Source organism: Candida parapsilosis, contig 006139 (assembly GCF_000182765.1).
Source record: "Candida parapsilosis strain CDC317 annotated contig 006139".
In the NCBI taxonomy this organism is placed as follows: domain Eukaryota; kingdom Fungi; phylum Ascomycota; class Pichiomycetes; order Serinales; family Debaryomycetaceae; genus Lodderomyces; species Lodderomyces parapsilosis.
This window is the reverse complement of record NW_023503282.1, coordinates 454,235-475,326: the sequence shown is the minus strand read 5'-3', so window position 1 is coordinate 475,326 and position 21,092 is coordinate 454,235. Positions and strand designations below refer to the sequence as shown.

The 21,092-nt window shown below is 37.9% G+C and overlaps 13 protein-coding genes and 1 non-coding gene across 14 annotated transcripts; 8 read left to right on the top strand and 6 right to left on the bottom strand. All coding sequences in view use genetic code 12, as the record gives it.

Annotated features, from left to right (window-relative positions):
• Positions 1-948: 948 nt before the first annotated feature.
• CPAR2_502100 (uncharacterized protein) lies at positions 949-2,352 on the top strand (the record flags this gene model as incomplete). Its single annotated transcript, XM_036810631.1, has 1 exon — positions 949-2,352. One exon carries the CDS (start codon positions 949-951, stop codon positions 2,350-2,352), a length of 1,404 nt encoding a protein of 467 aa, XP_036667149.1.
• A 163-nt stretch (positions 2,353-2,515) lies between these two features.
• On the top strand, positions 2,516-4,045 carry CPAR2_502090 (uncharacterized protein; the record flags this gene model as incomplete). The annotated part of the gene is made up of 1 exon (XM_036810630.1): positions 2,516-4,045. The coding sequence occupies one exon, from the start codon at positions 2,516-2,518 to the stop codon at positions 4,043-4,045; it is 1,530 nt and encodes a 509-aa protein (XP_036667148.1).
• Positions 4,046-4,529: 484 nt separating this feature from the next.
• Positions 4,530-5,693, top strand: CPAR2_502080 (uncharacterized protein; the record flags this gene model as incomplete). The annotated part of the gene is made up of 1 exon (XM_036810629.1): positions 4,530-5,693. One exon carries the CDS (start codon positions 4,530-4,532, stop codon positions 5,691-5,693), a length of 1,164 nt encoding a protein of 387 aa, XP_036667147.1.
• A 342-nt stretch (positions 5,694-6,035) lies between these two features.
• Positions 6,036-6,347, bottom strand: CPAR2_502070 (uncharacterized protein; the record flags this gene model as incomplete). Its single annotated transcript, XM_036810628.1, has 1 exon — positions 6,036-6,347. One exon carries the CDS (start codon positions 6,345-6,347, stop codon positions 6,036-6,038), a length of 312 nt encoding a protein of 103 aa, XP_036667146.1.
• Positions 6,348-8,425: 2,078 nt separating this feature from the next.
• On the bottom strand, positions 8,426-10,084 carry CPAR2_502060 (uncharacterized protein; the record flags this gene model as incomplete). The annotated part of the gene is made up of 1 exon (XM_036810627.1): positions 8,426-10,084. The coding sequence occupies one exon, from the start codon at positions 10,082-10,084 to the stop codon at positions 8,426-8,428; it is 1,659 nt and encodes a 552-aa protein (XP_036667145.1).
• A 1,502-nt stretch (positions 10,085-11,586) lies between these two features.
• On the bottom strand, positions 11,587-11,658 carry CPAR2_t_cp_Glu(UUC)_85. Its single transcript has one exon. It is a non-coding gene; the product is annotated as a tRNA-Glu (tRNA).
• A 2,060-nt stretch (positions 11,659-13,718) lies between these two features.
• Positions 13,719-14,249, top strand: CPAR2_502050 (mitochondrial 54S ribosomal protein mL58; the record flags this gene model as incomplete). The annotated part of the gene is made up of 1 exon (XM_036810626.1): positions 13,719-14,249. One exon carries the CDS (start codon positions 13,719-13,721, stop codon positions 14,247-14,249), a length of 531 nt encoding a protein of 176 aa, XP_036667144.1.
• Positions 14,250-14,507: 258 nt separating this feature from the next.
• CPAR2_502040 (Sm-like protein) lies at positions 14,508-15,001 on the top strand (the record flags this gene model as incomplete). The annotated part of the gene is made up of 3 exons (XM_036810625.1): positions 14,508-14,519; positions 14,581-14,806; positions 14,865-15,001. The coding sequence occupies 3 exons, from the start codon at positions 14,508-14,510 to the stop codon at positions 14,999-15,001; spliced, it is 375 nt and encodes a 124-aa protein (XP_036667143.1).
• A 186-nt stretch (positions 15,002-15,187) lies between these two features.
• FUR1 (uracil phosphoribosyltransferase) lies at positions 15,188-15,844 on the top strand (the record flags this gene model as incomplete). Its single annotated transcript, XM_036810624.1, has 1 exon — positions 15,188-15,844. The coding sequence occupies one exon, from the start codon at positions 15,188-15,190 to the stop codon at positions 15,842-15,844; it is 657 nt and encodes a 218-aa protein (XP_036667142.1).
• Positions 15,845-15,861: 17 nt separating this feature from the next.
• Positions 15,862-17,106, bottom strand: ARP1 (actin-related protein 1; the record flags this gene model as incomplete). The annotated part of the gene is made up of 1 exon (XM_036810622.1): positions 15,862-17,106. The coding sequence occupies one exon, from the start codon at positions 17,104-17,106 to the stop codon at positions 15,862-15,864; it is 1,245 nt and encodes a 414-aa protein (XP_036667141.1).
• Positions 17,107-17,221: 115 nt separating this feature from the next.
• On the top strand, positions 17,222-17,725 carry CPAR2_502010 (uncharacterized protein; the record flags this gene model as incomplete). The annotated part of the gene is made up of 1 exon (XM_036810621.1): positions 17,222-17,725. The coding sequence occupies one exon, from the start codon at positions 17,222-17,224 to the stop codon at positions 17,723-17,725; it is 504 nt and encodes a 167-aa protein (XP_036667140.1).
• A 138-nt stretch (positions 17,726-17,863) lies between these two features.
• Positions 17,864-18,982, bottom strand: QCR2 (ubiquinol--cytochrome-c reductase subunit 2; the record flags this gene model as incomplete). Its single annotated transcript, XM_036810620.1, has 1 exon — positions 17,864-18,982. One exon carries the CDS (start codon positions 18,980-18,982, stop codon positions 17,864-17,866), a length of 1,119 nt encoding a protein of 372 aa, XP_036667139.1.
• A 245-nt stretch (positions 18,983-19,227) lies between these two features.
• Positions 19,228-20,505, bottom strand: CPAR2_501990 (GPI-anchor transamidase subunit; the record flags this gene model as incomplete). Its single annotated transcript, XM_036810619.1, has 1 exon — positions 19,228-20,505. One exon carries the CDS (start codon positions 20,503-20,505, stop codon positions 19,228-19,230), a length of 1,278 nt encoding a protein of 425 aa, XP_036667138.1.
• Positions 20,506-20,626: 121 nt separating this feature from the next.
• Positions 20,627-21,076, top strand: CPAR2_501980 (mRNA splicing protein; the record flags this gene model as incomplete). Its single annotated transcript, XM_036810618.1, has 2 exons — positions 20,627-20,635; positions 20,687-21,076. The coding sequence occupies 2 exons, from the start codon at positions 20,627-20,629 to the stop codon at positions 21,074-21,076; spliced, it is 399 nt and encodes a 132-aa protein (XP_036667137.1).
• Positions 21,077-21,092: the final 16 nt, after the last annotated feature.

Genomic DNA, 21,092 nt, shown 5'->3' with positions numbered 1-21,092 from the left:
ATAGGTGAGTAAAGGTGTAGTTGAAATTAAACAAGGCAAGTATATGTGTAACACCTCTGTTTAACGATACAGTCGCTATTTGAATCGATGTTTGGCTAGCCCTTCATTGCTTGACCAACTTCTTATTGTTCTCTATTTCGTACACGAAATCAGAAAATATCGTACCAGCCGGATCACATTGTAGCAATACGTGCTATCCTTGTAAGCGCATATTTGTTTCAAGGCGGAAAAAAAAGAAAAAAAAAGTTTAATTCTATGACAAATTTCATCAGTGCCCTTGTAAGAGCATATGAACCTTATATAAGACAAACAGGGAAGGGCTTCTGGGTAGAGATGAAAAAAAAAGTACTATAAAGAGCCCATCTCATCTTTCCACTTTCTCATTTGAATAACGACAAGACAGTCCACTTACAACCTACACATACGATGGCACAATTATCATCACAAGGTAATAATGCCATTATTTACCTCACATATATCTTCATGTTGGCAACAGGGTTGTTCTTGGCTTGGAAATTTGCCTCTAAGACCGATTTCCTTTCCTCGAATGGAACTCAAAGAGGTATTCCATTGGCTTTGAACTTTATTGCTTCAGGTATGTGAAAGAGAACCACATCACACAGAAAGAATGAGAATAGCACTGAGGAATCCTAATCTAAAAATCGAAAAGCAAAGGTTGGACACACAAACCATTGTGGAGGACGACTATCTCCACCACACTGAAACGGAAAAACTATGAGCGGGTATCTTCAGCAATGAAGATTGAGAGCAAAACCGTTCGAACTCGATCAAGTTGACACTTGCGTGAGGATCTTAGTTTCTCCTTTCTTGAAAATAACAAAGCAAAGTGGGGTGGTGGCGGAAAGATGCCGACCCTTTGAATAAGACTGCACTACCACCACCCACTTTGTCCCATTTCAATTTGTCAATACTAACTTGGTACTAGCTATGGGTGTTGGTATCATTTCAACATATGCCCAAATTGCAAACATTGCTGGATTACATGGGTTACTTGTGTACACACTTTGCGGGGCAATCCCCATTCTCGGATTTGCCATATTTGGACCCATCATTAGAAAAAAATGTCCCGATGGTTTCATTTTAACCGAGTGGGTAAGGCATAGATTTGGAATGATTACAGCATTGTATTTATCATTTTTCACTTGTTTGACAATGTTTTTGTTTATGATTGGAGAATTATCAGCAATTAGAAGTGCCATTGAAGCTTTGACTGGGTTAAATGCATTGGGTGCTGTTATTGTTGAATGTGCAGTGACTACAATCTATACATTTTTTGGTGGATTTAGAGTCAGTTTTATCACCGATAATTTTCAAGGTGCTTGCGTTTTGATCTTGATTATTATTTGTGCTTGTGGGATGGGGTCATACATCGACATTGATACATCAAAAGTTGGTCCCTCGGGACTATTAAAAGCGAATAAGTTGGGTTGGCAATTGGTTTACATTTTGTTTGTGGCCATTGTGACTAATGACTGTTTCATGTCTGGATTTTGGTTGAGAACATTTGCTAGTAAGACCGATAAAGACTTGTGGATTGGTTGCTCAATTGCTGCCTTTGTTGCTTTTGTAATCACGTCGTTGGTTGGAACTACCGGTTTCCTTGCTGTTTGGTCAGAGGATTTGCAAGTTGGTGATGACGAAGGCTACAATGCATTCTTTGTCTTGTTGTCACATATGCCTCGTTGGTTGGTTGCATTTGTATTGATTTTTTGCATTGTTTTGTCGACGTGTACATTTGATTCGTTACAATCAGCATTTGTTTCAACAATATCGAATGATGTTTTCAGAAATAAACTTCACACCAATTGGGCCCGTCTTTTGGTAGTTATAATGATTTTTCCAATTGTGGTTTTAGCAGTAAAAGTTGCTGACAATATTTTGCAAATATATTTGATTGCTGATTTGGCCAGTGCCGCTGTTATCCCCGCCGTATTTCTCGGTTTGAGTAACAGGTACTTTTGGTGGATGAGAGGATTTGACGTTATGTGTGGAGGATTGGGTGCTTTACTTGGGGTGTTTGTATTTGGTACTGTTTACTACCACAGTGCAAAAGAAGGTGGGAAATTACTATTAATCTGGAACGGTCTTTATAATCCAGAAGATTGGGGTCCATTTGGTGCGTTTGTGATTGCTCCAGTTGGTGGTATTGTTTTCTCATGGATTGCAGCTGCAGTTAGAATCGGTGCTGTGTATGTGTATTCAAAGATACTGGGTACACCATTTACGGTATTAGAAAGACCTGAAGAAGAGCCAATTTACGTTGACAATCAAACCACGTATGGTAGTGATACCAACATTGAACAAACCAGTGTAGATAAGAAAAGTGTGTAAATATTTTTAGATTATGCAGTTACGTAGCTTTCAATTTAATATCTTTAATATCAATAGGGTCTTATCTGATTGCGCACGTTTTTTTCTAATTTAATCCGAAAATATATATTTCAACAGACTATTCTGCTCTTCACAGTTATTTCACCACAACAACTCCGACAAAATGCTCGCCACAGATACACCTTTTTCAAAAAGGCTAACACAATGCGTATGTGCCATTGTGTGGTGCTTGTTATGCGGTGGTCCAATATTTGGATTTGCTGCGTTGAAACCAATCTTGATCAAAGAGCACGTTTATGAATCACTATGCGACTTACACCCGGAGTCCACAATCTACTCTGTGGCAGAAAATGAAATTGTTGCCAAATGTACACCACAAGATTTGAAATTGAACAAGATGTTCACCGTTGCCGCAGTTGTCACCAATGTTTCGGCATTGCTCATTGGCCGTATTTTGGACAAGTTTGGACCTAAAGTATGTGGGTTAATTGGTGCTGGGTTCTTATACTTGGCCAGTTTTGTATTTATCTACGCAAAACAAATTCAATCGTCACCGTTGTGGTCCTGGTTTGATCCATACTTAATGGGGTATAGCCTCTTGGCATTAGGGGGGCCATTTACTTTTATTTCATCGTTTCAACTTTCAAACTCATTTCCAGAACGTAGTGGAACAATATTGGCAATGTTGACTGGTGCCTTTGATGCGTCTAGTGCTGTATTTTTGCTCTATCAAATTGCCTATGATAAATTGGGCGGAGAATTCAAGTTGGATACTTTTTTCCAGGTGTATTTGATAGTCCCGGTATTCATAACCGTTGCTCAGTTGACAGTGATGCCTAATGAGTCATACCAAACAAGTACTGAAATTGTGAAATTGGTAGATGGGGGAGAAGTGAGGAATGAGAACAGTGTGGTAACTTCAGAAGTCAATGAAGAATCTGCATTATTGTCAGGAGACACACCCCGCAGAAGAGATTCAATTGGTGATGCGTTGAAACACCCTTATGAAGAAGAAGCTTACTTAATTAAACATAGTGGTGATCCAATAGTTGGAATACTTCATGGATACACAGCACAATACCAGATTAAAACATACTGGTTCTTGTTGATTTGTTTATTCAGTACCATTCAAATGTTGAAGATTAATTATTTTGTCGCTACAATTGCTAGTCAATACCAATACATTTTCCGTTCCTATGAGCTAGCCACCAAGCTCAATAGGTTTTTCGATGTGGCCCTACCCTTGGGTGGAATTGTTTGTGTGCCCTTGATTGGTGTACTACTTGACAATTACTCGTCACTGTTTGTTGTATCTACACTATTGTCAATTTCGGTGCTCATTAGTGTTTTGGGTTTTTTCGCAAACTATTCGTTGGCAATCATTGGTGTTTGTTTATTTGTTGGTTACCGACCAATGTTTTATACAGTTATATCTGATTTATGTGCCAAGGTATATGGATTTGAGACATTTGGCACTGTTTATGGATTAATCATGACAATTAGTGGTGTGTTCAACTATGGACAAAGTTATTTAGATGAATTGACGCACACTGTGTTTCATATGGATCCAATGCCTGTGAATTTGATGTTGGTGGGGGTTACACTTCTCATTGGTGGATTAACAGTAGGGTATGTTTATGTGGAGGGTAATCGAAGGATAAAGAGGACTACTGAGGCACTTCAAAGGGAATAGACATTATAGCAGCAGTGTTGTTTATATATATAAAGTATTATAGAATAAATAGTGAGCTTTCAATAGTGGCAAGTGAAGTTGTAGTTGTAGAATCTTGTGATGTACGGCTGTGGTTCGCTGTTGGATATGCGTAATCTAATTTTAGCTTTATCAACAGGAAAAAAAAAAAAAAAAAAAAAAAAAAACTTTACGGAAATGCAACACCACCCAAGAAAAAAAAAAACGTAAGGTACCAAAACAACAACACACAGGCGGCGCAAACAACAAAAAAATTAAAATAACAGAAAGGGGACCCCTGTCCAAGAAATCTTTTACTTTTTCTTCAAGATCTTGTCAGGGGTAAATACCTCAAATTTGAGACTAGTCAAGCATACGAGATACGTACTTTGAACTTCCCTTCCTCCCCCCCCTCCCCCACCCACTGGATTTATATTATCACACTCATCTACAATTGCAACTACCTTGATGATACATCTACACACAAATGATACTTTGCTTTCAATCTAAACCACGACGAAATAATCACCGCCACCGCTCAAACCAAGCGCTAGTCATTGTGACACTTCTTTCACTATGCGTTACCCTAGCACAAGCCTCGATCGGTGATGAACTCCCCGCGTTCCAATATTGTTTAGCAACATGTCATTGTGCAAACTTACCATCTGAATATACTGTGGTTGGATGGTCGTGCACTTCCAACTGCAATTACTATTGTCAGCAAACAATTACTGACGAAATAGAGAGGTTAAATCTACCAGTGGTTCAGTTTTATGGCAAATGGCCATTCAAGACTGTGTTGGGGGTACAAGAGTTTTGGTCAACAATGTTTAGTTTGGGGAATTTGTATGTTAATTATCAAAGTTTTCGAGTGATTTATCGAGAATTTAAAAAATTGCCAAAACAAAAACAAAATAGTGCTTCGATAAATACAACTGTGGTGGAATCTCAAATATTAAATTGGCAGAGTTTGGTTTTACTCGTTGTTTCATGCATTGGATGGTGTTTTAGTTCAATTTTCCATTTTCGTGATACTGCTTTAACTGAAGTACTTGATTACTTTGGGGCATTTGCGATAATATTGTGCAATTTGAATGTTATAGTCGTTCGATATTTCAAGTTATACAAGCTACGTTTCAAACTGGTGTTGAAGTTGTGGCAGTTGAGTTTAATCGCATTGTATATTTATCATCTAGTTCGGCTATTTATGGACTGGGATTACACTTATAACATGAACATCAATGTTGTATTGGGGTTATCGGCCATGATCTTGTGGTTTCTACATTCATTTGCAATTGGACGAATCTATAATAAGAATATCAATTTGGTTAGCAACACCATTACGTTGGTTCCATATGAGACAAATATTTTACAAAAGTTGCATCTACACAACCACAAAATCACAAGATTGAGATCTAGGCATAAGAGATTGAGTTTGGCTAATTCGTCGCATTGGATTCCGTATATTCCTATATTCAACAACGTTATATTATTATGTGGATTATATCTTGAAATTAATGATTTTAAACCATGGAAAAGATTAATTGATGCACATTGTTTGTGGCATTTGTTAACTATATTCCCAAGCTATATTTGGTTTGATTGGAATGTATGGGATGTTGAAATGTCGATAGTTACTAACACTTTGTAGATAAAGGGCAAAACAAGTGGAAGTATACTAGTTTTATACTAATAATTAATAATTTATTAAAGATTTATATAAATGGCCGAATGAAAAGAAAATGTAGGAAACCAAAACCGAAAGCGTGTTGCATCTAGTGTAAAGTGTATGCATAGTGTATTGTAAAGAAAGTTTGATGTGGTGTGGTGGTGTGGTGGTGTGGTGGTGTGCGGTGTAATCTATGAAAGGAGCGAATAATTGAAATATAGTGGGAGCTCTCAGCCTAATGGAAAATGGAAAATACTGAGGATAAATGTGTAAAGATTGTGGAAGAAAGTGATATGATACCCCCTCAGTTCAATACTCCCTCTGTTATACCATGTTGCTTGGTTTTGCCTTTTCTCTCAATTTCTCAAAACTTCTTCTCCTTCTTAACCAACTGGAAAAAAAACTGTATAAAAGCATTAGCATCGATGATATGACAACCAACCTTAGAAAATTATCCATGGACAATATGTCATCAGTATCAAATGTTATTACTCTTTGAATGACCGATATGATTGAATCGGAGTTGATAGTGTTGGCAGTAGGAGATGTAGATGCTAAGGAATGCGACGATGAGGATGAGTCATAGAATTGGTGTTCTTTGATCAAGTTTGGATCAGATGTAGGATTGGGTATCATTATGTGTAGTTGTGTGTATTTGACGCTAGGGGAGGTGGGGGGGGCGGGGGTTGTTATAAACTAATGCACCTGGATAAAAGAGTGCAACAAGATAAATGTAATGATTCTAAAATGTCTGTTTCAATTATGAAACGTGTATTGGGTATCGAAATTGTGGTATGTGTGTTGTTATATAAACTTGAACAGAAGAAATGTAGAGAAGACAAGGATATATATATACTGGATTTCAACATCAATCATACATATATATATGTATATATATATAGTAAGAAGTTTTCTGCAAGTGATGTTCATCATCGAAAGAAGAAAAAAACAAAAAAAAAAAAAAAAAAGGACAATGTGTAGTTTTGTGTAATATGGTACAACCACAGTTTATGTATTTGGTTGTTGTTGTTGTTGTTGTTGTTGATTACGAAAAATAAAGAGCAGAGTATTTTTAGCACAACATACACTACAACAACAACCAAAAACTTACTTAGCATTCAACAACCCATACACACCGTACGCACCGTACACACCATACACTCTATACGACACTATGATTGCGATGTACACAAAAACCTATCATCTATCCTTCTCCTCTGTTTAAACATCAATAGCAATCGATGAAGCATCTGAACCGTTGACACATTGAGTGTTGTTTGTTATTTGACATCTATTACCAAAAAGGGATTGTTATTATATTTTTATGTTTATGTTTATGTTTGTATATATATATATATATATATAATGTATGTATGTGTGTGTGTGTGCGTTTTGCTATAACAATTAGACTTCTTTTCTGTTTGTGTACTTTTGTACACATCTACACGCACATGGCTCAAGAGTCAACACAATAAGTATTTCACGTGACTCTATTGTTCCTATAGTTTTGTGTATAGCAAGTGAAAATTTCACTCCTAACCATTAAGCAACAGATCACAAACACACAATCTACAACCTAAACTACACCTACACCTACACTACTGTTTTAGCCTACGATGATTAAAGCCTTTTACCTTTCGCTTTCCTTTATCTGTTTCCATCTATTCCGTCCTTTTTCCTCTCGCTCGAGAATTCGCTTCTCCTCATGTTTTTGTGTGCCGAACCCTCGCCTATAATTATTTCTTCTACTAGGTTTAATGGGACATGGACTTCACAGAGGTAGCCCAGGAGAGGTCATTTGGTTTTAGACTTTTGATCATTCGACCTTCTTTAGCTCGAAAGGGGGAGGGGTGGGGCGTGGAGTGCGTGTGTATACGGAATGATTTAATGTGTGATATATTTAGATTTTGAGTTTTAGTCGGTTTTCTTCTTCTTCTTCTTCTTCTCCTTCTTCCAAGACTTTTCAGGGGGAAGAAAAGTTAAAACAGGAGATCCCCATACTAAAAAAGAAAAAAAGTGTAAATCCACATGCACATGCCTTTGTTATGTGGTATGTGACATCATGAGCATAAGCATTTTGCAATGCAAAGGAAAATCCAGGAAGAGCAAATTAGTGATTTCTAAGTCATTCTCTAACGAAACTTTTTGAATATTGCCCTGTTGTCTAAAAATGGTATTACTTAGCCATATGCTTTTCATCAGAAGCAAAAGCTCTCTGTCAATTTACCCCCCCTCAGGATTGCAATTGCTATGATGTTGCATCTGCTTAGAGTAGCCTGTTTCTTGACAAGTTGATATATGTTTACCAAATAGCTCAATTTGGTAAAGTAATTGTCTTTTTTACATACAATTCCAAAAATAGACAAATTGTAAACAATATCACAAAGACAAGAAAATCATAAGGCACACAAAATTGTCACAATAAAGTTGTAATATGCCCAACAAGAGGACAAAGTGGATATGTTGTAAAGCGAATTCTTGCACCCCTTGTTTCTACAAAGGCTTACCTCGTCAGTAGAACACTCCACAAGCTTACAAAAACAAAGTTTGGGCCCATTTAACTTTTCCTTCTTAATAATACACAACAAATTGAATTCTTTCTCTCTGTAGTAAAGGGCAAGCCTTCTCCATGTTTCTATATACCCAGGAAAAAAGCTACTCAGATATACAACTAAAGTACTTCCGTAGAATGTGCTACCTGCGTGAACTCTGTCCTACTTACCCCTGAACTTACTGAAAAATGACTTTTTCTTCTTTTTCGTCTTGTCCATGACGTCACTACAACTTGAAGTGACTTTCAACTTTGATGAGGGGGCATTCACATCAATCTCTGATAATGGCGGTAGCTTAGTAGTAGAAGATCCACCAGTATTTATTGACTCAATTTCACCAATCGAAGATGCAATTGTATCCATTGTCCATACTGATCCATCTCGTTTGCTCATTTGTGACATTAGCGAAGAAGTGCGTGAGTCCACCAGAGCTTGTCTCAACTGTTGTTGCTGTTGTGGCTGTTGTGGCTGTTGTGGCTGTTGTGGCTGTTGTGGCTGTTGTGGCTGTTGTGACGATTTCTTTGCAAATGGTGGATTTGGTTGCTGAGTGTATTCCAAATTTGACGATTTCGGTGGTGCTTTTGTAGAGTCTGGTAGAATTGACATGATTTTTGCAACAAAATGTAAAAATCGTATCCAAATTGCAACCAAGTGTGAGTCCAATTGGTGCATCTTTTTCACGCCATCAAAATTGATAATTATAGTCTCGATCAATTTATCATTAACTTCTTTTCCCCCAAATGTTTGTTGCATCGAATGTAGATGATGGAAATTATGGTTATTGAAATATAGATAGTACTGTTTGGCCAATTGATTGTACTCGATTGAATTTCTAATCTCTTCTAAGCTTGGTTTGAGAATATGTAGATTGATGAGTAGGTAATCAATAAACTCAATGTAAAAAGACATGGCCATGTTGATTGGTGGTAGTTTATCATAAATGTCGTTAGCCTCGGCCATACTCTCGAATTTCAAATCTTGGTAACAAGTGTTCCAAAATTGATCACTTGAAAGTAATGAACGCATGTTATTTATGTCATTGGAGTCTTTATTGTGTAGGGATTCACCATCAACTTTGCCATTTTTTCTTTCTTCGTCTTTATCTTCTTTTTCTTCTTCTTGTGCTGTAGACGACGTTGTAGCAGCAACGATTGTTGAAATGACAGAACTACTTCTCGTTCTCTTCTTCTGTCCCTTTCTTTTTGTCGTAGGTGTACCCGTGACTACATCTCCCCCGTCAACTTTGTTCCCATCGTATTCAAAGGCTTCGAAATAACTATACCTCAACATCTCCAAATTAGACAAATCTTGCACTACTGATTGATTCAATTGCAAATTCAATTCATGGCTGTCCATGGATGATATTGTCGTGAGATTGCGAAGATATCCCAATTTGGACACTTGGTATGGTGTTTTCTCCATGGGTACATATTTGTCCAATGTTGAGTCATATACCCATTTCTTGCCATCACGAATTATTACACCAGGTAGTGACGGTGACGTTCCCTTGATTGTGCTACTTCCAGATCTACTCGATTGGGACAGTTGGAAAGTACCTCCGCTATCAGTAGTTGATCTGCTTGTAGTACGATTCAATTTTGATTTTGTTGGATCTGAATGGATGGAGTTTGCTGTGGTGAATGACGATGATCTTGACCTTGATCCCCCTGATGATGATTTTGATGATTTTGATGATCTTGATGGTAATGATGATGTTGCCATAAACATATCTCCCCCATTCATTTTATTCTTGGCTTCAGCCCTCTTCTGTTTCTTTATTCTTTCATCTTGTGCAAGGGCAATGTATAAATATGCAGACATCTTGTTAAAAATAATCCAAAAAACTCGGTTCCTGGCTCTTTTGTGTACTCCTGTGAAAAATTAATCCGTCTTGGTGTCTAATTCGGCTTCGCATACAATACTAAATTCAGGTACAACAAAGCGTGTGGCATTTTCCAATTGAAAACGTGGTCTGTGAAAAATTATGAAAAAAATCGCCGTGAATACATATATATATATATATCCTTGAAATATCCTAAAAATGGATCCGATTGTACACCCACAATTGTTTCTTAATGAACCAAAAGGGATTGCATTGTTCTTGACATAGCGAATGTGAAACAATGGAAGCTTGTAATAGGAGAAGGGAAGGAGGTGCCGACAAAAGCATATCTAGAATAAACACCCCCCCCTTAGGCGAAAACTATAGTTTCGTTTATTGTTGTTGTAACGAGGTCCACTTATTGGTTCGTTTTCCTGCTCGTCTAATTCAAATCATTTGTTGAGCCTGTAAAAGACAATAGAGCCTAAAGAAAAAAAGCCTAAAAAAAATGTGCCGTTTGGAATTGTGATTGGGTTTGTGTTGTGATAATGTATAATTTAACTGCTTTCGTATAATTTTAAGCAAGAAGGGTTAATTTTCAATCATGACGTGTAGACGTAAGATTTGTTAATGTAATTAATTACACAATTTTTGTGCAATCTTGCAAATAGTAAAAATAAATTTCACATTCAAACGATGAAAAGAAAAGAAAAAAAAAAGGGTTCTGACACCCCATCTCACTTCTTTCATTCCGTTTGAATGTAGATTAAGCCTTTCCGTTAACTGAACCGACTTCGGGCTGATGGCTCTTTTTCAATTTCACAATCTAAAAAATGCTATATAGTAAATATCGCAATACACTAAAATTGTCTCTGCATTCTCTTATCAGTTTACTAGGCGTTAATTAATTGAAACATAAGGGAATATATGCATGTTACAAGGTTTGTGTTTTGTGATTGTTGTGTGTATGTATGTGTGTACTTGGGATCAAAAATTGTTTTGTAAATCTAGGCCATTGAAGTGGTCCTCTTTCTGGACGAATTTCAAGGCTCCACGAGTGACCGAGCTTCTCTCAACAAGCTTTCACTTGTATAAGAGAGAGTGGGTGACGAGGTATAGTTGCTTTATGCGTCGAATTTGATTGTCTCAAAGTGAAAGTCGCTCACGTATATGCAACTTCTCACCAACAATAACTGAAACGTACAAAGTTATTCGATTGAAATCCTTAGTTGTCGCTGTCTACCTACGCCCCAATCGCAATCATTGTAATCATATTCCTCAACGACCCTTATTGAAAAAGATTTCAACTTGTTTTTTTTTTTCTACACACATTTGCAACTAAATTAATTGAAAAAACCACGAGCATCTAATCCACAGTAAAATAAATGGTGCAATATATCTGTGTCACGTATGATACAGAGAATGGCTTTGATATCTTATTGAGCTAAAAAGTCAGCTCGGATTAATCTCAATGAAAGACAAAATGAAAAAAAAAAGAAAGCTCCCTTGCGGGGAATCGAACCCCGATCTGCTCGGTGAAAGCGAACCGTGATAGCCATTACACTACAAAGGATTTTATGAAGATTAGTTGTACACCCAAGTAAATGTAAGGTGGCAGATAATTATCTAAGGTACGTGGGGATGCTAATTGTTAACGTAGTGTAAGCTTAAGATGGGTTTGACTGGCCGAAGGTGTATCGTAGGCAACTAGCTAGACTCAACTAGAATTAAAAACTAAAACTAACACTTCTTTTCCTTCATTTAAAGCCTCTCTCTTCTCGGTTGCATTCCAAAGGAGACCCCATGTCCTTTTTATATTCAAATATCCCTTGAGGGAATCAAAGAGCACAATCCGGGTCTTCCTTGTCACTCCAGTGAAAAGCCAATTAAGTCCAATCTCAAATTCCTTCTTTAGTATAAACTAAGTGAATCAGTTTTGAAGTTACAGAATATCAACATTTTCCTGTTTCAACAATTCCATCACCAAGAAACTTATTCATGGTGCGCAATTCAGTCTTCGTGTACCACCGTCTAAGTTTGACTTCGACATTTCTTGTAGAATTAAAAGTAATGCCGTGTCTGAAATCTGTTAAATATTTGTCAGTCCAACTGATCATATGAAATCCAACTGTCCCAAATGAGAAATAAGGACTAAGAACTCTGATGTTATGCAAATGCAAGATATTTAAAACATTTCTTTGGGATTCCTTCCACCAATTGATACTACTATTAGGGTACCGGGAACATAATTCTCATATAGCTCGTGCGTCATCCTCCGAACACGTTTGATTCGAGATAGCAAGGGACCTTAACTTGTCATGTTTAAACAGCTTGAGTTCTTGAAGTCCAGAAGGTGCGTATATTGCGCTTGAAAATTACAAACTTACTTGAGCCCCTATCCTCCAACCATTATTAGTCTACTTTTTTTTTCCCTCTTTGCTTTGTTTTGTCGCTAACATCACCTGTAATGGAAGTTCACGAATTTTTGTGTAATCCTATCCTTCTGTCTCCATTTGACGTACTCGGCACAAGATGGAAGACAGGCACTACAGTGCCTACACTATATTCAATACTGAATTTGAAGCGGATATATAGAAGATACGAAAGTTGCAAAGTAAGGCACATCTATTACTAGATCAATAACAATATCCTTTTAAACGAGCGTTCATGCTCATCCCTTGATACACATCAACCAGCAACATTTTCTTTTTCCTGAACTTCATAGAATGGCGCCCTTCAACACCTCCGTAGATTGTTGCAATAACCCTCAAAATAATGAATTAAATATATCGCGGTCTCTCGTAGTAGATTGGCCCGGTGATTGCCTCATCCATAAGCTCGATCAGACCATTACAGACATTGTCATTTTATGTAGATATACATTTGGAAATGTCTATTCGACATCAACCCTATCCGTTATGCATACACTAATCACCAAAGTTTTGACCCCTTTCAATAGCAAAGGCATCCCAGCAAATGAACAAAGTCGATATGATTTCATATATCATTCAAAAGTGAGGTTGCGAGTTTGACAATTCAGGTACAAACACACTAAAGCCCTATGCATGAAAGGCACATAAGTCGTGATATGTAGGCTTGTGTTACCTAAAGAAGCACCTTCTCATCACGCTCTATTGCTGTGTAGTCGCAACAGTAATACAATTCACTTTCTCGGTAGTTGATGAAGATCCACAAGATTGCTGCTGTTTATGTTGGTCTCTTTATACACGAATCCCACTGGTTCATTGTAGAAGAAGGCAAAAAAGCTAAATGTAAAGCATTGGGCAAAGAGGCGTAGTGCTTTAACGGGCTTGAATTGAGGTAGTGAAGTGCAGTACTCATAATTCCCGTATTAGATAAAAATTCTACGATTTCTTTTAAATAATAGAAAGCCGAACCATCTTAAAAATAGTTTGGCGAAGTTTCACACATCGCGCTTTAATCGTCTAAACGTGGCTGCAAAAAGCCTGTTTCTCACATGTTGTCTATTGTCTTGTTGCACACGACGAAAACATCATAATGGAAGAAAAAAAAAAAATTATCAAATCGATGAAAAACTTTTTCAGGGTGACAGTACCAATTAACTGAACTATAATACCCGACTGTAGGTAATAACCTACTCTACTATACAACATGATAAGACTGTCAATACGCAAGGTGCATCACGCATCCAAGGAAATACCATATCAAGCTGTGCCCCGAGGTAAATACAACCCCAAAAGATCAGCATTCAATTTCAAACCCAAGCCAATAGACGGGCTAGTACACAATCCACCTGCTGCTATAATAAACCCATCAATGCAAACCCCATACATATTCCTTCCACCAAACGACCCTAGGCGAGAGCTCGCGAAACAGTATCGACTTTCTGAAGATGTTGTTGCTGACATGCCGGTAATAAGAGCATTCAAAGCACCACATGAGAGAGAATACACTGTGACAAAAGAAGTTGTTGATCAAATCAAACAATTGAGAAACGAAGATCCCGAACGTTGGAATCTCAAAGAGCTCAGCAAGAAGTTTGACATTGAATTATCAAAACTAGTGTACTTTCTTAGAAGCGACTTGCCCAAACTGAACAAACCAGAAGACAAAGCCAGTGTACCTATGTATGTGTTGGATAGAGAAAAGAGAAGACAGATGTGGATGAAGAATATCTATTGAGTGAAGGGGGAGCTTGGGGACTATGTCCACTTTCAGCCAAAGACGGTGAAGGGGTCAGGGTCACAGATGTATATAATCGAATCAATACATAGCTTTGTAAATACACAACATCAGCATAATGATCGTTTACATTATATTGCGCTTGATCTATGTCACCATTGATTGAGTTCTGTAAACAGCTACCAAAAATAAAGCATTGGAAAAAAAAAATATTAAGCAAAGTTGGAAAATGTAGTAAAGAAGCACCCAGCCAACGACATGCCTGAAAACGTATGTTCAACTAAAGTGATTCGCCATGACGCCTTCATAATGAATACTAACGCAATGAAAGAGTGAGAACAAGAAACAGAACCAAAAGCAGAATAGGAGAAGAAACCAAAACAATGATAGGCCAAGAACCGAAGGACCAAAAAGGGAGGCTATACTAGATTTAAACAAGTACAAAAACGAAGAGATTAGAGTGAGATTTGTTGGTGGACGACAAGTAACAGGTGTTCTTAAAGGGTATGATCAATTGATGAATTTGGTTTTGGAAGATGTGAAAGAACAATTTAGAGGTATGTAAGAAGACGATGTTCCAATGCGATGACGTATACTAACAGCTCAATTAAAAAGACCCAGAGAATGAAGGTAAATACCTTGATAAAACCAGAGATCTTGGATTGGTTGTGGTCAGATGCACAAGTCTTTTAACGATTTCGCCAGTGAAAGGTAGTGAGATAATCGATAACCCGTTTGTATCAGAACAATAAGAGTTTAGCAATCTATAGGAAATGCATTATAGTGTAATCTGCATGTTAAGTACACCCTCAGTGTAGAGCTACTTTTTATGCCGTGCTTTGTCTCCAATATCGCATCTTTGGGCTCGCTTTTTAATTATTTTTTCAATTCTCAACTTCCATCATCTCTTATCAGTAGCTCATCCTTCAACCCACCAAATGTCTGTCCCCGAACAAGTAGACAAGAACGTGATCTTGCTTCCACAAACAAATCAACTAATTGGCCTTTACAGTATCATTCGTGATCAAAGTACCAAAAGAGGCGACTTTGTATTCTATTCTGATCGTATTATTCGTCTTTTAGTTGAAGAAGGGTTGAATCAACTACCAGTGGAAGAATGCATTATTGAATGCCATGGAGGTCATAAATACAAGGGGACTAAATTCTTGGGCAAAATCTGCGGTGTTTCCATTGTTAGAGCTGGTGAATCCATGGAAATGGGTTTAAGAGATTGCTGTAGATCGGTGAGAATAGGCAAAATTTTGATTCAACGAGATGAAGAGACTGCTTTGCCTAAATTGTTTTACGAAAAATTGCCAGAAGACATTAGTGAACGTTTTGTGTTTTTGTTAGATCCAATGTTGGCAACTGGTGGCTCAGCAATGATGGCAGTGGAAGTGTTGCTTGCGAGAGGAGTCAAGATGGAAAGAATATTCTTTTTGAACTTGTTGGCAGCACCTGAGGGGATAAAAGCGTTCCATGACAAGTACCCTGAAGTCACAATCATCACTGGAGGAATAGATGAGAAGCTTGATGAAGACAAGTACATTGTTCCTGGTTTGGGAGATTTTGGTGACAGATATTACTGCATATAAACGTCATGGATCATCATCTATAAACATTTCTTATGAACCACATCGGGGTCGTCCCTGTATTCCTCTAAAGTTACCCACATTTTCTTGAATGTAGACAAACCTGCTAGTATCGAACCTCCAATCCACGTTGAATATTTTCGTTCAGGTGGAGCATAAATTTTAACCTTCATTTTAGTGCTATACAGCTCATCAATCTTGGACTTGTTCCAAATGGAAGTGGACTCGCTGGATTGGGGGGTTTGCATACTTTTCAATTCCTTCAATAATCGATCACCAAAGTTCTTTAACAAAGTGTTCCCCCCTGATAGTAAGAGATTTTGATACAACTGGGGCCTTAAATCTAAATCGGTTTTATCAACTGCCAACGAGATAAGCTCATGCAACCCTGGACTCTCGTCACCAATAATCTGTGGATTAAATAGGATCTCTGGCGCTCGAAATTTCTCAGCTCCGAGATGTAGTTCATGTCCATCGGGTAAAGTATAAGTTGTAAACAATTCATTTCTGGCCTTCGTTCTCCTTGCATACAAAGCACCGTACAGTTTCTCATCCTTTTCTGGCTCCTTCGATATGAAACAACATTGCTCTTTTATTAGCCGTACAATCTCCAATTCTGAACTACTTTGCAATGCAACTCCTGACATTTGCCTAATATTGAATGACAAGTTTGTTGTGATATCCCTTCCAGCAATATCCATTCGCTTGATAGAGCTTGGTAAGGCAAACCCTTCATACACAGGTACAACATGACTTACACCATCACCACTGTCAACAACTACCCCGGTTGTCCTCCCCGAGGCATACAACGCCAATACTGCTTGAATGGATATATAAACACAGGGAACATTAAATTGCTCAAACATAACCTGACACATTGCATCTCTATTCGATCTTGGATTCAATGGTGCTTCAGTGAGTAGTAGAGGGTGCTCCTCGGGCTGAATTTTAAGCTCTTGTGTAAACATATGATACCAAAGTTTCTCCATATCCGACCAATTTGTCACAATTCCGTGCTCCATTGGGTAAGTGAGTTTTAATAAACCCCTATTGTTTTGAGCCGAATCACCAATAAATATATCACCATCTGATGAATCTATTCCTGTAGATGAAGCTAACAAGGAACCCGCCATAAGTTTTTGGTATTTCGGTCTGCCCACCACTGCCGATGCATATGTACGTGGCTTATCATCCCCAGCAAACCCCGCCTTGAGATTACCTGATCCATTGTCTACCACAACTGGTTGATTATACAAGGTTTCCATGACCAATGGGTTAGGATCAAAAAAGTTTAAAACGCGTGCACTTAAAAAATTGTAAACAATGCGGATCCAGTCCTTTCCTCCACCACACACACACACACACACACACACACGCAGTATGCTGCACCTCAATGCTTTATCCAACTCACAACGACAACAAATAAGGAATGCTTTTGCTTTATTGGATGGCGAATCAAAGGACTCTCTAATCACTAAAGAAGATTTGAAAAAGATGTACTCTAACCTAGGGCTTAAACAACCCTCAGAATCTGAAATTGAAACCATGTTTACCATTGATAATGTCAATTATTCCGACAAGGGTATATCATTTACACAGTTTCTGAATATTCTTGCCAAAGAGTTTCTGTTGATTGAAGATAGATCGTCGATATATGAGGCTTTGCAAGTCTTCCTGGCAAAGGGAAACTACAAATCCTTCAAGGATGAGTTGCAAATTGATCTTGACGACTTAAAAGATGCTTGTTGCTCAGTGCGAACGGGTGATGGGAATCGCCTATCACGCTCTACATTTGACGAACTGGTAAAGGGATTCGTTCTGGAAACAATAGATGGTAAAAAGGTATTTCTAGCATCGAAATGGATGTCAGCGTACATTGATTAGAAAGCTTGAGGGTTGCACTATGTAAAGTTATTAGCTATAGAGCCGACAACACACCACGCGGTACGTACTAGCTTCCCTTACATTAAATATACATGAATACATTATCCATATTTGTTTATACATTAACTACCAACTCTTCTATAACTCCGAAGCGAATGGCAAAACATTCAAATCACCAACGGCGACGTAATTAAAGTCCTTGACAGGAGCATCAGCTGCAGTTGGTTTAAATTCTAATGGGTGCGCAACCTTTGATTGTAAAGCAATAGACAATTCAGCAGATTTAACAGCTTTGCTCAAATCACTTGAAGTAACTGATTCAGCAACCTTCTTGGCTTGTCTGATACCTTGAGCAACATCACTAGCCTTACCAGAAACTGAAATGACAAATAAACCAGCATCTTTGTATTTGTACAAGTGTGAAGTGGCACCTGGAATCTTAAACAATGGAGCAACAGATGTTGGTAAAGTAGAGGTACCAATGGCGGCTGACAACACTTCGTATCTACCGAAATCAGCTGGCTTGACTGGGAAACCAATCAAAGCTGTGGATTTTCCAGTAGCTGGTATTCTGGCTTCGGCGTTCTTGTGGAATTCTGGTGTAGCAGCTTGTGCTTTTGAACCTTTTGGCAAGTAACAGAATGCAGATTCTTCGACAAATTTAGTCAAATCGGCTTCATCAGCACCTTGGGCCACTATTTGAATGTTTTCTCCTGTAAAATTATCTTGAGCAAATTGTGCCAATTCTTCAACCTCAATAGGAGTGGATTCGCTGTAATACAATGGGTTACCCAAACCTCTTCTGAATGTGATTTCGTGCAATTTTTCCAATCCAGTGAAATGTGAGTTCGATTGCGCAGCTCTAGCTTCGGCAAGAGCAGATGGTAAAACAACTTCTTCGAATTCATGTGGAGTGAATTGGGTGTTTGAAAGAACATTTCCTAAAGCTTCAACATAGTATGGCAAGTCTTGTTTTAAAAATTTAGTTTTCAAAACCAAAGCATCTCTTCTGACATGTCCTTTAAAGTGTCCACCCAATAATTCAGATTCTCTAGTAAAACGCAATGCTGACTTGGCACCGTTGTTTAAGAATGCAAATTTCGATAATAAATGTGATGTACCAAATTTACCGTCTTTGGCACCTGCATTTGAAACAACGACATGAAGTTTGGTCAAGCCATTGACGGACTCCTTTGTTGAAATCTTGATACCATTTGGTACGGAGCTGTAAGCACGAACGGCAGTACGGGACAACATGTGGGGGTCTAGTTTATGTTATATGCTTATGGAAAATCGTCGCTGGTGGACCTTTGTTCAGAACAGAGCTTTCTACTTTTTTTTCAAAAGTGAAGAAGAACCAAAAAAAAAAAAAAATTATAAATTCTCAGTCGTTGATTGGCACATGAGAAAGTCATGTGACTCAAAATATATAGGTAACACTCTGAATGTCCAACACGAGTCAGTTCCAAGATACAAATTGCCACCACAACATACTCTATTAACTATATCTGTGCTAAGCTAAGTTGTTCGAGCTCCTTCTTGCAGATGTCATTTTCAACACCGTAATCAACAATGAGCTTGGCCCATAATAAGTCCATCAAAATGAGTATATGTACACCACCCCATATCAAGTTGATACTATAAAAGAAATTTGCATTACCGTTACCCAAAACAATCCAACAATAGTAAAAAATAGGAGACAAGATAAGCGATGTCACCAAAGTCAAACTGGAAACATAAATCAATTTGCAATACGGCAATACTGTGCCCTTGAAAATGGGTAATATTGATAACGCAAAGCCCAAATCACCGATTGTTGGGTATGGTTTTGTGAATGAGATCCATAGCAATGATAACAACACGGCCAAGAATGAATCACCCAATTCAGGAGTAGCATTTGATTCAAATAATCTCATTGCAATTGGTAATATGAACGAAAATGAGTATAGATTAAACATCCCAAGATAAAATGGCGTGAAGAATTCAAACATCTCAGTAAATAAATACCACCATAAACCAACATTTGGTGTTATTTTCTTGAAATATATGACAGCCAAGTAGCAATTATCTACAAATTTCCACGACGACGTAAATGCAAACGAAGCTAACCCCAAAAGAAGCAATGAACCAAAGTAAACCGCCAAGCTGGCACGTAACAACTTTGTCGTGGTTGTTGAAAATGTTTTGAGAGCCAACCCCAACACCGAAGGAAAAAGATACAATGCATTAAATGAAAGGTATGTTGCCACTGCAAATGCAATCATTGATCGTACAATATTCCTCTTTTGTACAATTTGAGTCAAGCTCTCAACAATAAAATACCATGTAAACACAACTGTAGAATGACTCAAGTTTGTCAAAATGATTAATGGGTTGAACAAGTAAAAACACGCAACCAAATCATTGTTGAATCCAGTGATCTGTGATCCAACGATTTTGCTACGCGAATTGTTGTACCACTTGTTGAGTTGTACTATCTTCCAAGCTATTGATAAATCCATAACCGTGTACGCCAAATTGAACCAAACGTACGACGGTGGCAAAAAACTAATCCAGGATGCCATTATTACCAATAATGGTGGATGATGATTCACTCCTCCGTCATACAAATCTATATCGTGATTCCAAAAATATATCGCCTCGAGCAATGACTTGAACGAGGTTATGGGTGTATTCAACTCAACTGTTGAAGAAAGGGTGGTAGTTATTGAGGGAATGAACGTTGGTAGTAGAAACCGTATTAACCCTCCTATGATGAACACTTGAAGTAATTTACCCATGTTTTAGTCTTGTTGGTGGACGTGTCAACTGAAGCTGAAAAAAAAAAAACATTAGTATGAAAATCAAAATCCATCAACAGAAAGTGAATCAAGGTGTACGAGAAATCTACTGATTTACACAATGTCCAGCGTATGTATCAACACAGATTCCAGGACACAGTGCTGTACTAACATATTCTAGTTTCAACCAATCAACCCAAAGCCCTTCATAAAATCACTAATAGGGCAGGAGGTAGTCGTTAGACTAAAATGGAACAAGACAGAATACAGAGGGCAATTGATGTCAACTGACAATTACCTCAATTTACAGCTAGATAACACGTTTGAGATTATATACGATAGTGAAGACAAATTTCGTGAAGAAGAGATTGGAAGCATATTCATAAGGTGTAACAACGTGTTGTTTATAAGAGAGTACAAGAATGAAGGAACTGAGAATAATAAAGTACCGGTAACTGAGAAATCAGCAAGTGTTGAGGAAGCGGACAAGAGCAACAATGGTGAAGTGGGTGCTAGTGGTGAAATTGAAGTCGCAAAGGTAGAGTTGAAGGAGGCTGAAATGGAGGGATAAAGGTACAATAGTTATG